The sequence below is a fragment of the Caretta caretta genome, chromosome 11, assembly GCF_965140235.1.
Source record: "Caretta caretta isolate rCarCar2 chromosome 11, rCarCar1.hap1, whole genome shotgun sequence".
Classification (NCBI taxonomy): Eukaryota; Metazoa; Chordata; order Testudines; family Cheloniidae; genus Caretta; species Caretta caretta.
Window position 1 is genome coordinate 53,859,029 of NC_134216.1, and position 15,967 is coordinate 53,874,995.

Sequence of the window (15,967 nt, forward strand, 5' to 3'; positions counted from 1 at the left end):
TCATTTTTCACATCTGTATTAAAACTATCAATGTTATCACTAATGTTGCTAGTGAACCACAACACTGAAAATGGCCCAGCCATATTGGGATAGTCTTCACAGTGATCACAGGTGGGTTTGGGAAAAAAGAAAAAAAGGTGTTTGTCCAATGAAAAAAAGAATAAAATCAGTACAGGCATAATTGCTAATGCCCAGCTTCTAAGAGGTTGTGGAGGGTAAAGAAACAAAAATTAGATATTATAAAAAATGCTTGAAAGCCTGGGCTTAAAAAGGTATGAGGATATGCAAATAAAATAAAATAAAATAAAATAAAAAAAATCAATGTATACAAACAGCAGGCCTTCCTTATTTCAAGGAAATACTGACTGCCCTACTCACAACTTAGAAGCTATATTTTTAAATATTCCAGGAATTAATTCATATATATATATGTGTGTGTGTTCATACATGTACACACACACATACAACTCTTATAGTATTTTAAATGTAGCTTCTGAGTTGTAGGAATACATTTATTGCCAGTTCGTTTAGGGGAAAAAAATCCACCAATTCCCTCCCCCACAAAAAAAATCCAAATGGTTGTATAGGGCAGAGGTTCGGGGGGGGACAGGGGACAGGAAATGGGGCAGGGTTGGATAGGGGGTGGGGTCCCCAGGGGCAGTTAGGGGCGGGGGTCCTGGGACGGGGCGGTCAGGGGACAAGGAGCAGGGGGGGTTGGATGGGGGGGATTCTGAGAGGGGGGAAGTCAGGGGGCGGGAAGTGGGAGGGGGCGGATGGGGGTGGGGGCCAGGCTGTTTGGGGAGGCACAGCCTTCCCTACCTGGCCCTCCATACAGTTTCGCACCCTGATGTGGAAGTTTACCCACCCCTGCCTTAGTGTCTTATTAAAAATGAGAGGGATGCGTGCGTGGGAACAGAGAAGCACACATAGAATGTAAAGCTGGCAGTGAGAGTCCAGTAAAACCTGTGGGCTTTTGGATGCTGGTGGTGGAGAAGCACCTGACAGAGTAATGAATTTCATGTCTGCTTGCAAGCTCATAGACACTCTCTCCCCCAATGCATATGTTAGTTTTGGTGAAAACTACGCACTCTGTCATTAGTTTATGTTTATCTGAAATTATTCAGCCATGTCCATTTCTCAGAGCAAAACCTGTCTGTGTAGAATGGGATCCTTAAAAGAAAAAACAAACAGAAAAAACAAACAGAAAAAAAGAAATATAGCAAATCCATGGATAGATTTACATTTCCAGGTAAAGTGAGCTTTCAGTTTTGTGAACAGTGAAGTACATAAATTTATTAACAAAAATCACTGTGGTTTAAAAGAAGAACATTAGGAAGCAAGTATGGTAAATAAAAGTATGATATTAACAGGTTATTACGAAAAACATAGCAGTACCTTAGAGATTGTTCGGGTGATCCTTTAAGACCACTGTACTCTGGAGACTTGATGTGTGTGTGCAAAGGGAACTACCTGTGTTCCTTTAGTTACCCGATCCTTTACAGAGAGCATTTCACAGTGTTAGGATCAATATAATGGACAATACCAATTATTTCCTTATTCCCTTTCTTCCTGGAAAAGTCAATTCTTGTGATTCAGAGTTTTTATAAGTGGGCATGAAATTCTGTCTCAGGCCAGACCTATAATACAAAGTTTTGTCAGCACAGGTATGTGTGAATAAACCAGCACTCCCTAGCTGGCATAGCTAGGCCAGCAAAATCCCCTATGCAGACACAACTATGTTGACAGAAGAGTGCTTCTGTTACCATCACTAATGTGGTGTTCTAACACAGGCAGAAAAACTCCTTCTTTTGGATATGCTGTGTCTACACCAGAGAGAGCACTGCTGTTATACCTATGCTGATACAGCTATACCTGCAACACGTCCGCACTATAGACAAGGCCTCAGAGGTGCCCAATGATACCGTTAGTCTTTAAGGTGCCAGCGGATTCCTTGTTTTTGTGGATACAGACTAACACGGCTATCCCCTGATACTAGGCATAGTAAAGGGACTTCTATTGAAAGCCCTAGATTCATTAATTTGGATGTATTATTTCAGAGATACTGCGATGAAGGAAGTGCTATTTCTTCACATAAAAATCAGCCCAATGAGGAATATAGCATTCCCCTTCTGAGGAAGTACAGGTTTCAGAGTAGCAGCCGTGTTAGTCTGTATCTGCAAAAAGAAAAGGAGTACTTGTGGCACCTTAGAGACTAACAAATTTATTTGAGCAGAAGCTTTCATGAGCTACAGCTCACTTCATCGGATGCGTTCATCGAAAGTACAGTAACACACACTATACCAGAATATCCCTAAAATAATCATTAAACATATAGTCAAACAGCAATGCACGTTAGAGAACGTGAGAAATGCATGTTGTATACAGTCCTGCAAGTGGTTCTAAAACTGAAGCGTGAACTTCCAATGAACCTCAGTTTTATTCCATCTTGACTAGTAATTTACCAAGGGCTTTAGATATTTTTCTAAATGATTCCTTTAAACTCACATTTTCAATGGCAATTATTCCATGAGCACTGTGTGAAACTGAAATCATATGGGTTGCTGCGCATGAACTTACCAGATTTCAAACTACATGTTTAGCAAAACTCAGTTACCACTTGTAGAGATTGGAGATTAGACAAGAACATATTTAAGTTCAGAAAAGAAGCCAGATCCTCAGCTGGTGTAAATTCATGTAGCTCCATTGAAGTCAATGAAACTATACCAAATTACATTGGTGGAGGACCTACCCTAACAGGCAGGTCATCTACTGGAACCCATATGGCTTCAAATCAGAAAAGAAGTCACCAGGGATTAGTTATGAATTATAGCTAGATAAATATTATTGTATGAGAGCTATCCAGGACATCCCCACCGTTTCCACAAATGTAGGGACTCAGATTCAGTGCATGTCTTCTGGGGAGTTGGAACAACGTAGGAGCTGCAGCTCCATGACCTTATTTCTTCTGCTCTGGGATACTACTGAAGATTTGCCCGTGAGGAAAATGACTCTTTTTTATTGATCTTCTTCTCTCCTTGGACATCACTCCTCTCTCCTTTCCACAAACCCCAGTCCCTTCCACTTTCTGTAATGTTCACTCTAGTATCCTCACAGAATTCTCTGCAGTTTTTGATGCTCACAGACTTTCTCCAATACCCCTTTGTTTGTTTTTGCCTCACCTCTGCCCCTGCCTCCTGCAAAACAATTCAGCATCACCTTCTTCATCATCTCTAACCTGTCCTCTAATCTCCAGCAACTTGTTGCTGCTATTGATTTTCTTCTCAGGACTACTACTCCATTTCTGTGCTCCCCAAAGGGAAATTATCATGACTTTCCTGACCAACATCTAGCCGTTGGTCTCCCTTCTATTTCTGATTCCATGGTATCTTCTGTGGTCCTCCCTCCCATCCGCCCCCCCAATGACCTATACTCACAACCCACCTCCTCCTGAATGGCCCTCTCCCTTGCTGCCACTGCTATTTTCCCCCTCTTCCTAATCCTCAGCCTCTCTTTCCTCCATCTCTTTCCCTTGTTGTTACAGCTGAGCTGGTTTTTACTTAAGTGCACTTCTTTTGTTCAGACACCAGGTCATGTGGTTCACTGCCATGCTAATGCTAAATTACTAGAGGCTAGCAGACTTGGATAGGCTAGCGCACCATTTTAAAAGGAGCCACAGGCCTTAATTCTCACCTGAGAGCCTCCACCGCTCTTTTTAGGTCTCAAGCAAGGAAAATAGAGGATTTAACACAACAATATTGCTTGTTCTTATTTCTAATTGAAAAGAAATCATTTTAGCCCAGCTCTGCTTCTCCCCAACCTATCACAAGATTCAACCTCAGCCTTGCCTGTGTCTTAAGAAAACCGATTGCCAACTTAGAGGGGAAAGCTTGCATCAATCCAAGCTTTTGGGGCTGACTCTGTAGAGTTTTCCTTTTATCACCTCTGCCCCCGTCCTTCTTGGAAAAGCTCCTTGAGAAAGGAAAAAATATGGGGCATTGTGCATTTTGGCTCCTTCTCTACCAAAGTGAACCCACTGTGTCCTCCCTTCATGTTGTTTAGGTTCTACGGTTACTAACCAGTGCTCCTCAAGCTCATTGTGCCATAATCTGGCCCTGTATATTTTTTAAATCTCAATACATCACTTTTAAAACTGGAATGGAATAAACATTTTCTAACTGTGTGGCTTACTGTCCATGTAGAATAACCACCCAGTATGCATCCTCACCCTAGATTACCAATTGGTAACTAATGAACAGTGAACACTTTCTAACATACATTCCAAGTAGCTTTGGACCAATTTTCTAAATTGCTGTCACCGAGGCCCTCTTCCTTAGCTACTTTTATTAATCACCAGGAATTTATCCCTAGGAAATATCAAACTGACTATTTGTTGTGGGTAAGAGCTGAGATTATTCATTTGGACAGCTGTTCTAGGGTGCAGGTTTGAAAACATACCAAGAGATTTGTAGTAGTGTAAATAATATAAAGAGCTCATATTTTCAATATTTACAAGTCAGATTTTATCTAGACCCTTAACCACTTTTGAGGAGTTCCAGGAGCAAGCTGGAACAAAAGATTTAATTTCTAAGATATATACAATTTTGACTGAAAAAGATGTTGATCAGAAAACAATACAGATGAAAAGGTGAGAGAGAAATTTGGATAAAGAAATTGATCTAATGAGTATCTCTCTGTATGGGCTAGATGATACACATCTTCAGTTTGTATTACTCAAAGAATTTTTTTAATGAAATATTTAATTTGACTCCAGTTAAGATCCATCATCTTTTTTGCTATTAGGGAGGCGCTCTGTTGGAAGAGTTGCAGGGAAAAGGGTACATACATGCACATCTGGTAGTTGGGTTCAGGAATTAGATGGCTTTGAAAGAAAATTATTAAAGAGATTCATCTTTTGACAAAATGCCAGCTTCCTAGAGATCCTCCGACCTGCTTACTTAGTGAGCCAGTAAATGATCTAAATTTCTAACAAATGACAAATTAATTTATTTTTTATAGTTAGTTGCTAGACTTTGTATTGCACACAACTGAAAAAATGTGAACCATCCTCCTATGGAATTGTGGTATAGTAACATATAGATTCTCCTTATTATGGAAAAGCTTTCATACCAAGTACATGCCCAAGGGAAGCACCAAAAAGAGGGTAGATAGTTTGAAATGTTATCAACCTTTTTAGCGTATGCAGAGGAGGAGTGCTTCCCAGCCAGTAAGCAAGAATCTTTAGCCAGGTTCTGGCTATTAATCTGATCTTGAATAAGTAATGTACAATATAGTTTTAACATTTTATTGTAACTTCGCCTTAATAAAAAGTTTTACAAAATTTTACTAGTAAAAATTATAAACCGCTAAGAGATAAACTGTATTTCATCTTCACTGCACAGCATATCAGTGGGGGTAAACCTGGCATTCAGAGCTTTGTAGCTCAACAGTACTCCCTTGTAAAGATCTATTTTCACAATATAAAAAAACACAAGCTTAAGCAATTAAACATTGCTTGCCACATTTTTAACAGGAACACTCCAAATGCTTCTATTCACAGTTCTAACGTCAAGCTGTGAACATTTGCACAAAAGCCACTCATAAATTAATCCTCCTAGTAAGAAGATTTGAAAAAGAAAGATGTTCACCCAAAACAAAATTCGATAAACCCTACATAACATTTACATGTTTTTAATTTAAAATGTTATATCACGCTACGTAGCCATTAATTTTTACTGGAGCGTATAAATAAATTAAAGCCATTTATCATTTTTTAAAATCTATTATAAATACCTTATTAACTTTACATTCAAACACAGAGATAATATCAATTCTAGCAGCATCTGATGACGCAGCATATATTGTATTTTTGGGAGGAGCTATACAAAACTATTGGTTTTCACTTAATCATATTCAGGTGTTCTGACAACAATTTGCAACATTTGGTTCAGTGTGAAAGCTGTACTGATTTCCACCAATACTTGCTGCCGGGGCAAGCATTCTGCAATGTTAACTAGTCTCACTGTCAATACAGGCTTTTTTTTTTTTTTTTTTTGCCCCAGAGTGTTTGTACATTAGTGATGATGAGACATTTGATAAAAAGAGAGGCAGTTTTCAGATTACCCCCCCCACAAATAAGTAAAAAAAATTAAAGATTACTATACTTACAGTTTTGCAAACATAGGGGAAACTGTTCTCGCCCCAAAGATTTTGCCAATTGTACTTCTCATATTACTGATATTATAATAGGAATCTTACCTGCATAATCCGTTCTTGCATAATGTCCATCTTCAGACTTTGTGGTGGTAGTTGTGTTATCTGTGTTAAAAGAAATACAATGTGTTGCTTTGACGTTTCCTGCTGCTTTTGTAAAAGAGAGGCCAATCCTGTAAGTCTCAGAGTGTAAGCAAGAAGTCCCTGCACCTATGCAGAGCTCCACTGACTTCAAGGAAGCTGTGAATGGGAGCAAGAATCTGACTGCAACGTGTCAATTGCAGGATCAGGGTCTTTGGACTGATTCACCCCATGCTGAGACACAAAGCTGCCATTCCAGGAATAACATTTGTCTAACAATGTCTAACTGGATCTAAAAAGATCCAGTTACAGTGAGGTGTGATTTCCTCATTGTTTTAAATAATCCGGACCTGGTGATAATCTAATCTGAAAATGGTGAACAGGAAAGGAGGGTTCATTTTAAATAAATATTTTATAGGAATATAAATAGAATGTGTTTAATATGCAGGTTTAATAGGGCTCTGTAAATAGATGTGTTTAGGATTTATAGTTCAGAAGCAGAGGAGGGCGGGGAGCTATTAAGGATCCTGTGACTCAATGGCCATTTTATTTACAGAGACTATTTAAAACCATATTTTCCCCATTTTTATCTTGAGCACAAAATAGGTTTTTTGAAAATCAACTCAATGGTTACGCTGGCACACACATGAAATAGTGCCAGGTGGCTCTGAATCCTAATCCTAAACCTTGAATGCAGCCAGGTGAACAAGAATCACTGAGTTATTTCCTGAAAGGACATATGCCTTTCTGCTGGGAAGAGGAGGGTTGCCATATTCATTAGGCTGGGCTCTGTGACTTTGGCATCATGAAGATCCAGATGACACAACAAACAATGGTGATTACATAGGCTCCACTAAAGATACTGGGCCAGAGCCTCTGATCCAGTGGCACAAGGCAGCCCTCAAGCAAGATTCCTCATATGCAGGAGAATCCCTATGAGGCTTGGAACTGTAATGCTGCCTCCCTTCTAACCTCCAGCACAGACGGTGTGGCTGGGGGAAGGGGGTGTGACTGGGCTGTTCCTTTTGCCACAATGATGCTTAGGAGCTGGAACTGCCTCTTGGGGCTACAGATATGAGCCATACACAGCCGCCTTAATGCTATAGAAATTTGTGCTGGGGCCTGTTCTAGGGCTGAAGGGCCCCAGAATGGGGCACCGGGAGTGGGAGCAAGAAGGTTGCAAAAGTTGCTTAAAGCCACCTTTGCACATGTCTCTCTAGGGCTGCACCAACCAGAGCTCAGCCACAGCTCAGATATGAAGGCCAGTATTTCAAAACCTGTAATCAACAAAATTCCCTATCCACCAGACCGCATCCTATACTGTAAATTAGAAGAGTCTATTGAAAATGTAAGAAGTGCCTAATAGCAAGCCAGCCCTAGTTCTTATTTTTGCACAAAAATTGAAAACATTATTTGAAATGAATTTTGCTCTGAGCATTACCTTGACATCGACCCAAAGACATGACTTCAATTTTCTCCTGTTTCTGGCATGATGCTTCTTTGATTTGACATGCATTATCATAGGATTTCCCATCAGAAGCACAAAGAGGATTGAAGTTGGTCTGAGAACAGTCAATGTTGCACACGCACCTGAACAGATTAAAAACAGGCTAATGTAAGAAAGCTTTCTCATGACATCCTAGATAAAGCACAAAAATAAAGATGGCTTGGAGGGTTTTCATGGCTGTACAATAAAGATTGATGGAATGAAACTGGAAAATACTGGTGAAGGGCTGTTTGTGGTTTTGGATTGGAATGAAATGCCAGGAAAAAAGTGAAAGAGAAAGAAAGCAAAGAAAAATGAAAAGGCAAACAACTGGACTTCTAAAACTAAATTAAAGCATGCACTACTGTAAAATAAATTACATACAGGCAGATCCTCAGCTGGCGTGAGCTGGCATGGTGCCGATGAACTCTGTAGAACTATGACCAGCTGTGAATCTGACCCATAATATATCACATTATATATGTACATATTTATTTCAATTTGTGATTATACATAAACATTTATAATATTTATCCCAGACTGTAGGCACCTTTGACATAATTAAAGATACATTGGCATAAAAGATAATGCTATAGCTTCCCTCATCCTAAAGCCAGAAAATAAAGTAAATAACCAAACCCAGACATATTCTTTTCTCATTTATAAAAGCATCATGCTGGTATCTCCTGAATCTGTATGTTGTATGGCTCATAGGCAATTCAGTGTTAGCATGACCACAGATGGATGCTATTTTAACTCTTCCAGGATGCACAGACCAGGACCCACCAACTCAAAGCAGCATCAGACCCTGCCATAACAACAAATGCACAAATCTTTCTCCACTGCTACATTGATCAACACCTACTCTCCCCCAAGATGCCTTTCAAGATCCATGGGTCCTACATATACCTATTACAACACGTGGCACACCTAATCCACCACACTTCAAAAACAACTATGTGGGTAAAACCAGACAATAACTGTGCTCTCAAATGAACTCATACCAAAAAATGATAGAAGACAAAAAACACCCTATCACCTGTGGGTGAACACTTTTCACAGAATGATCACTCCATATCTGACCTCTCAGTCCTCATCCTCAAAGGAAACCTGCACAACACCTTCAAAACATGAGTCTGGGAGCTTAAATTCATAACTTCGCTAGACGCTAAAATTGTGGTCTTAATAAAGATACTGGATTTATGGTTCATTACAACAATCTATAACCCACTAACCCCCTCATTTGTCCTGTGATTGGAGAGATGTTACCTGGCCACTTCACCTCGAATGGTCTTTTATAATGTGTGTTAACTACTTACACTAAACAATCTGTTCCACCTTGTATTTAGCTATGACACTGATTGTACCTTTCCTAGAAGAGCTCTGTGTGGCTCATTCATCCATAGAAGTCAGTCTGATAAAAGATATTGCCTCACCCACCTTGTCTCTCTAACTCTTCCAGTGTCACGGAGGAAGCTGTGCACAAGACATAACATTTTCAAAAGGGACCGAGGAGCCAAAGTCTCGTTGACTCTCAATGAAACTAAGAGTATGTCTACACTAGCAGAGTTACAGTGCTGGCAGTTACAGCACTGCTCAGAGGGCGCTGAAGGGAAACCGCTGTTCACACTGCCAGCTGCCTGCGCAATAGCATGTTCACACTTGCGGCACTTGCAGCGGTATTCAGAGTGGTGCACTCTGGGCAGCTATCCCACAGAGCATCTCTTCTTCTTCTGCCACTATGAGTTGTGGGAAGGTGGAGGGAGTTGCGGAGCATCCTGGATCCTGTCTCAGTGCCTCATGATGGATTGCTTCACATCCCAGCAATCCCTGTGCTTCTGTCTGCATTTGGTGCCATCTTTCAACGGTTTGTGTACTGCGTGCTCTGCCTCTTCGGTCTGCAGGAATGGATCCCGCACTGTTGACCAGTATGCTGCTCTCTCTGACTGACACATCACGAATGGCATTGGAGTTATTCCTTAAACTACAAAGGCAAGAGGAGTGCAACATTGATCCCGCCACGCGTAGTAGTTACAACACGAGATTGCTTATGGCATTCACAAAGGTGCTGACCACAGTGGAACGCCGCTTTTGGTCTCGGGAAACAAGCACTGAGTGGTGGAATCACATCGTCATGCACATCTAGGATGAGGAGCAGTGGTTGCAGAACTTTCGGATGAGAAAAGCCACATTCATGGGACTGTGTGATGAGCTCGCACCAGCCCTGCGGCGCAAGGACACGAGAATGAGAACTGCCCTGCAGTTGGAGAAGCACGTGGAGATTGAACTGTGGAAGCTGGCTACTCCAGACTGCTACCGATCGGTCATCAACCAGTTTGGAGCAGGAAAGTCGACTGTTGGACTCATGTTGACGGAAGTGTGCAGGGCCATTAATCGCATCCAGCTCCGAAAGACTGTGACTCTGAGCAACGTGTGTGACATTGTAGATAGCTTTGCACAAATGGGCTTCCCTAATTGCAGAGGGGCAATAGATGGCATGCATATTTCAATTCTGGCACCAGATCACCTAGCCACCGAGTACATTAATCGGAAGGGGTATTTCTCTATGGTTCTCCAGGTGCTTGTGGATCACTGTGGGCGTTTCATGGACATTAACGCAGGCTGGTCTGGAAAGGTGCATGATGCAAGCATCTTTTGGAGCAGTGGCCTGTTCAGGAAGCTGCAAGCAGGGATCTTCTTCCCAGACCAGAAGATCCCTGTGGGGAAGTCGAAATGCCCATTGTGATCCTCGGAGACCCTGCCTACCGCTTAATGCCGTGGCTTATGAAGCCATACATGGGGCACCTTGACAGCAGCAAGAAGCAGCTCAACAACAGGCTGAGCAAGTGCAGAATGACTGTTGAGTGTGCTTTTGGCCATTTAAAGGCCCGCTGGTGATGCCTACTTGGGAGGCTGGACCTGGCTGATGACAATATTCCTATGCTTATAGCTGCGTGCTGTATGCTCCATAATATTTGTGAATGGAAGGGTGAAAGCTTCACTCAGGGCTGGACCACTAAGGCTCAGTGCCTGGAGGCTAAATTTGAACAGCCAGAGACCAGGGATATTAGAGGGGCGCAGCGTCAGGCCATAAGGATCAGGGATGCTTTGAGGCATCAATTTGAAGCTGAAAGCCACTAATATTTATTACTATGCTCGGGAGTGCAGTGCTTGTAATGCTGGGAGGTGATTGTGCAGACGATGCACTAGGAAGGTTTAAGAAAATTGCCTGTTGCTTTGCAGAGCTCTGTTTGTTTTCAATTAATAGAATAAAGACCGTTTTCAAACCAACACAATTCTTTTATTAAAAAACAACAACCAGAAGAGAGAGAGAGACAAACAAACACATGAGCACTGAGGGGGATGGGGGAAGGGAGGGTCCAAGGAGTAGGTGGGGTCCAGGGATCATATCCAACCTTCTTCTTTGGAGTACAGTGCAGCAGGTACTGTACTTCAGTAGGGCTAAACTGCAGAGGGATGGGTGTTGAGTGCAGTGGGTGGTAGGAGTCCGCAGTGCTGGACTATGAAGAGAGGGGAGTGGAAAACGTGGGTACAGACTGGAGCCAGGAGGTTCACAAGAGTGTGTTGGTGGTGTCTGGGGGGTGCACAGGGAAGAGTGTTGTGAGAGCGGCTGCAGGGGAGGGTGGGCATGGAGCTCCTCAGTTTGCAGTGCTAGTAGCGCCTGGAGCATGTTCGCTTGGCACTCCGTAACGTTTAAGAGCTGCTCCGTGGCTTTGTTCTGGCATGCCGTGTTCTCCTTTCGGTCCCTCTTCTCGCTGTCCTCACACTCCTTCTATTCTTGTTTTTCAGCCGCAGCGTGCATTATGACCTCACACAGAAACTCCTCCTTAGTTCTTCTTGGCCGCTTTCAAAGTCTGCGCAGCCATTCTGACGCTGATAACAAAGAGGGATGCTGGGCTCCCAAGGTCATATCTGTGAAGACAAAATGCAACCTTTTACAGAAGCAGACCAGTGATTCAGTGAATTAAAACACAGCCACTATTCACATACCTGTCACTAACTGGCTGACCTCAGGCAAGCACACATGAGTCACAAGACCCCCAAAACGGTGAGCAGCTGCTCTGCCAAAGAACCTGCTGCAGCAGATTCCCAGTATCTTCTTAATTTTTTCATGGAGATCTCTGAGGCAGATTCCCGTGAAGTGAGGGAGTCCGTCAAAACCCTGTTCCGCTGCTCAGACTAGGCATGTGGTGGTACGCACATCATACAGACACAAGCCTGCTTTCTGCAACCCTCCTGCCCCCAACAACTCACTTCAGCGATTCCCAAAATCAAAGCCACTTACCAGGAGCCTCCTCTCTTGTTTGTGCTTTGCCAAGATCCGACAGCTGTGACTAGCTAGCCTCCTCAGGGGTAGGGAAGAGCTCCTGGCTGCATGCATCTCTGACCTCCGAGTTGTCCTCTGACTCTGGGTCCCCCTCCCCCTCCACATCCTTGTCCAAGATTTCCTCCTCCTGGCTTGGTCCACTCTTGACTAGCACGCAAGCCAATGAAGTATCCACAGTGGACTTCGCAGTGGAGGTGGGGTTGCCACCGAGTATCATGTCCAGCTCTTTGTAGAACTGGCAGCTCATGGGCGCAGCACTGGAGCGGTGGTTTGCCTCCTGCGCCTTGTGGTAGGTGTTCCACAGCTCCTTCGCTTTGATCCTGCACTGCAATGTGTCCCGGTCATGGCCCCTTTCTGTCACGCATCGTGAAATCTGTCCACAGGTATCGTAAGTCCTATAGCTGGAATGCACCTGGGACTGCACGGCCTCCTCTCCCGAAATGCTGATGAGGTCCAGCAGCTCGGCATTACTCCAGGTGGGGGACTGCCTGGTGCGTGGAGCAGGCATGGTGACCTGGAAAGATGCACTGAGACCACTGCAAGCATCACGGAGCAAACAGGAAGGGGACTTTCAAAATTCCCAAGGAATTTACGGGGTCAGGATGATGGTTGGTCACCTGAGGGCAGAACAGTAGAGTTCAAACCGATGACCAAAGAGGCAAGAACAGACATTGTGGGACACCTCCTGGAGGCCAACTGCAGCTCTGTAATCGACCAGGGTGTCTACACTGGTGACCGCAGCGCTGTACCCCCAGCGCAGAAAGCTCTACGCCTCTCCTTGGGGTGGTTTTTTTAAAGCACTGCAACTGTGCAGTTTCTGCGCACTAAGTGGCTTGGCAGTCTGTACACCTTGGGAGTTACAATGCAGAAAGCTGCTTTCCTGTGCAGAAACTTGCCAGTGTACACAAGGCCTAAGGCTCCAATAGTGCCTAAATCACTTCTGAAAATGGCATTTAAGAGACTAAGGGCAAATCTACACTTAAAACGCTGCACTGGTGCAGCTGCACCGACCTAGTGCTTTAACAAAGGTGCTCTAAGCTGACGAGAGAGAGCTCTCCAATCAGTGTAGTTAATTCACCTCCCTGAGAGGCAGCAGCTAGGTCAGCGGGAGAAGCTCTTTTGTTGACATAGTGCTGTCCACATTGGGGGGGGAGGGTTACGTCGGTATAGCTACTTCACTCACACCCCTGGACTTTTTACACCCCTGAGCAAGGTAATTATACTGATATAGGTCTGTTGTGTAGAGCAGACCTCAGTTATTTAGGCACTTCTGAAAAATGTATCCAAAATCTTTTTTCACTAGTTACAATCAATCTCAGGAAACATGTCAGAACAGCTCGTGACACATTTTTGAGGCTTGGTTTGGTTTTGTCACATGATCTGTCACACAGTATTGGTCATAGCTCCCTATTTAGCTGAACCTGCCATGTGGTTCAGGAGAGTCAGCATCTTGACTTTTCTGAGTGGCAGTGTGTCCTGCCTCTGAGCCAATCAAAACACCGACTGCCGATTTCCTAGTATTTAAGGTTCTAAGGCGCACACTAATTACTAGGACACCCCGAGGAATAGCCTCGTTAGAAGCAGGTCTGTTGCTTTGTGATGACAGATGTCTACTGTCTTTGTCTGTTTATTGAGGCCACACTTTAACTGGCTACTGCCTTCTTGAATCCCTTCATTTATATAGCCTAGGAATTGCCTTCATTTTCCACTACTTCCAATTTTAATAAGTCTCACATTTATTATTAGTAAACCATGTTAGAAGGGAGACACAGCTCCATGAGAATGATCAGGGTTCTCTTCTGATCTGACTTCAGTGGGAGTTCAGTGCATTGAAGAGTTGCAGACTGAGCTCAAAATGGAGATAGTCAAGCACATTAGTAACAGAGGTCGTTGCCAGAGGTGAAAGTAAGCCGGTCCGGTCCTGTGTACCAGTAAGAAAGCCGGTACACAGCCGACCGTACCGGCAGGGCCACTGATGTGAGGGGGAGGGCAGCTGCCCCAGGGCCCTGGAGCTCCAGGCTCCCGGCCGCCGCTGCTACCGTGCCACTGGCCGGTGCCCCGGGCCCTTTAAATTGCCTCTGGAGCCTTGGGCGGCGCAGGCCGGGCAGCTCTGAAGGGCTGGGTGGGGGAGTCTGGCCCCAGCCCCGCCCCGGGGCCCCAGAGCGGCTCCCCTTCCTGCCACCTTGCCCAGGACCCTGGCTGCCCTGCGTACCGGTAAGTCCCTGAAGTTACTTTCACCCCTGGTGGCTGCACATTCGGAAATGAAATGGGCAGTTCTCCAAATAAGGTATCTTAATTAAGGGTCTGTAGCCAGACACATGGGGGCCAGCTCAGAGCTGCAGCCAGGTTTCCCCAACATTTGTTATCTTCCAACTCAAGAAGTTCTGTATGTGGATCTTAGAGAGCTGCCGCCGCCGTCACATCTAATTAACCAGACTTGAACAGTAAGAACAGGCTCTCAAGGAAGCAATTGTGAGAGAGAGACAGAGACCAGCGTGCAGTTTGATCACAGAGTGCAACTGCTGAATTTGAAAGGAGGGATTCATCTGACATATCAACTCCGCATCAAGACAAACATATGGACATGGAACCTCTGAGATATTAATATGGAGGGGAATCAGAAGGAATCAGCTGAGTCACTGCTCAGCCACAGAAGTCAGGAGGAGGCCCACTTCTCTCCAGTATTCTTCCCCAGGGCAAGCACCTCCACTGTTCAAAGACAGAGCAGCAGCATCCCAAGCACAGGACTGCTGTTTGTTTCCTTTGCTTCTCTTGTCTCATGACCATCACTGATGTCATGATGCTTGTCAGCAGCAGCAAAGGCATGCTGATAGTCCTGTGACTGCATACAATACACAGATGAGCTTCAGTAATGCCTACAGAAACAACAGTGGGATTCTGCTTGCGGACTATGCCAATGGTCTAACCCTGCAGCTGCTGTAGCTCTTCTGAGTATGTGATTGTGACTATACTGTCCTCTAAACTTTTCCTGCTCTTTTGATCCTCCTGCCTCTGATACAGAGTGATGCTACTGAGTCTTTATCTCCTGCCTACCAGCAGGGCCTAAATCCCATAATGCCGACCTCATCTTGCAAAGTTAAGGTCATGACAATGCTGCCACAATTTCCTGGCACCCTCATTCATTAACTTTTACACCCCATTCCAAGTCAATCCACCTCACACTCACCACAGAGCTGGGGATCACCTGCCAGACTATTGAGAGTGTACGTGTGGGTGCCCAATGCGACAGCGTTGGTGGAAGAAGCTTGGACACAAACAGAGGCTATGTCTACACTAGAGACCTTACAGTGGCACAGCTGTACTGATGCAGTTTGTGCCTCTGTAAGATCTCCCGTGTAGCTGCTCTATGTTGACAGGAGATCTCTCACCCGACAACATAATTAACCACCCCCAACGAGTGGCAGTAGCTATGTCGGAGGGAGAACATCTCCCACCAACACAGTGTTGTGCACACTAACACTTATGCCTGGGAAACTTGTGAATGTGCCGTTTCCAAGGAGTAGATAGTACATGTGATCTGTTGCACAAACTGAAGTTGAAGTAATAGAGCAGTGACTAAGCTGCTCCTCATTACTCTCCTTGGTTTGTGCCTGAGACAATGGTCTCAATAGAGATTTTCTTTTCAGACTCCCATTACTCAAAAAAGGGCAAAATTGATTCTCCTGAAATTTTCCTAAAATGTTCACAATGTGTGGAACTCTTCAGCCCCAAAGGAGGGAAAGGGTGAAAATACAGGATTATAAATGAAATGATTTTGTAACCTTAACTATAGAATTCGCTGTTAAGTGAACAAAACAATTAATCTAAAGCTCATTATTTTC

General features: G+C 44.0%; 1 protein-coding gene and 1 long non-coding RNA gene across 2 annotated transcripts in view; both read right to left on the reverse strand.

The window, feature by feature from the left end:
- Positions 1-15,967, reverse strand: part of TMEFF2 (transmembrane protein with EGF like and two follistatin like domains 2) — a 174,031-nt gene that overhangs the window by 40,462 nt on the left and 117,602 nt on the right. Inside the window, exons 6-7 of the mRNA XM_048868601.2 lie at positions 7,733-7,881; positions 6,256-6,315 (exon numbers count right to left, since the gene is read on the reverse strand). Coding sequence (XP_048724558.1) covers positions 6,256-6,315; positions 7,733-7,881 — 209 coding nt within the window. The remainder of the gene's footprint in view (positions 1-6,255; positions 6,316-7,732; positions 7,882-15,967) is intronic.
- Positions 11,057-12,941, reverse strand: LOC142068566 (uncharacterized). Its single transcript, XR_012664422.1, has 2 exons — positions 12,084-12,941; positions 11,057-11,710 (listed from the first exon to the last, which is right to left on the reverse strand). It is a non-coding gene; the product is annotated as an uncharacterized LOC142068566 (long non-coding RNA).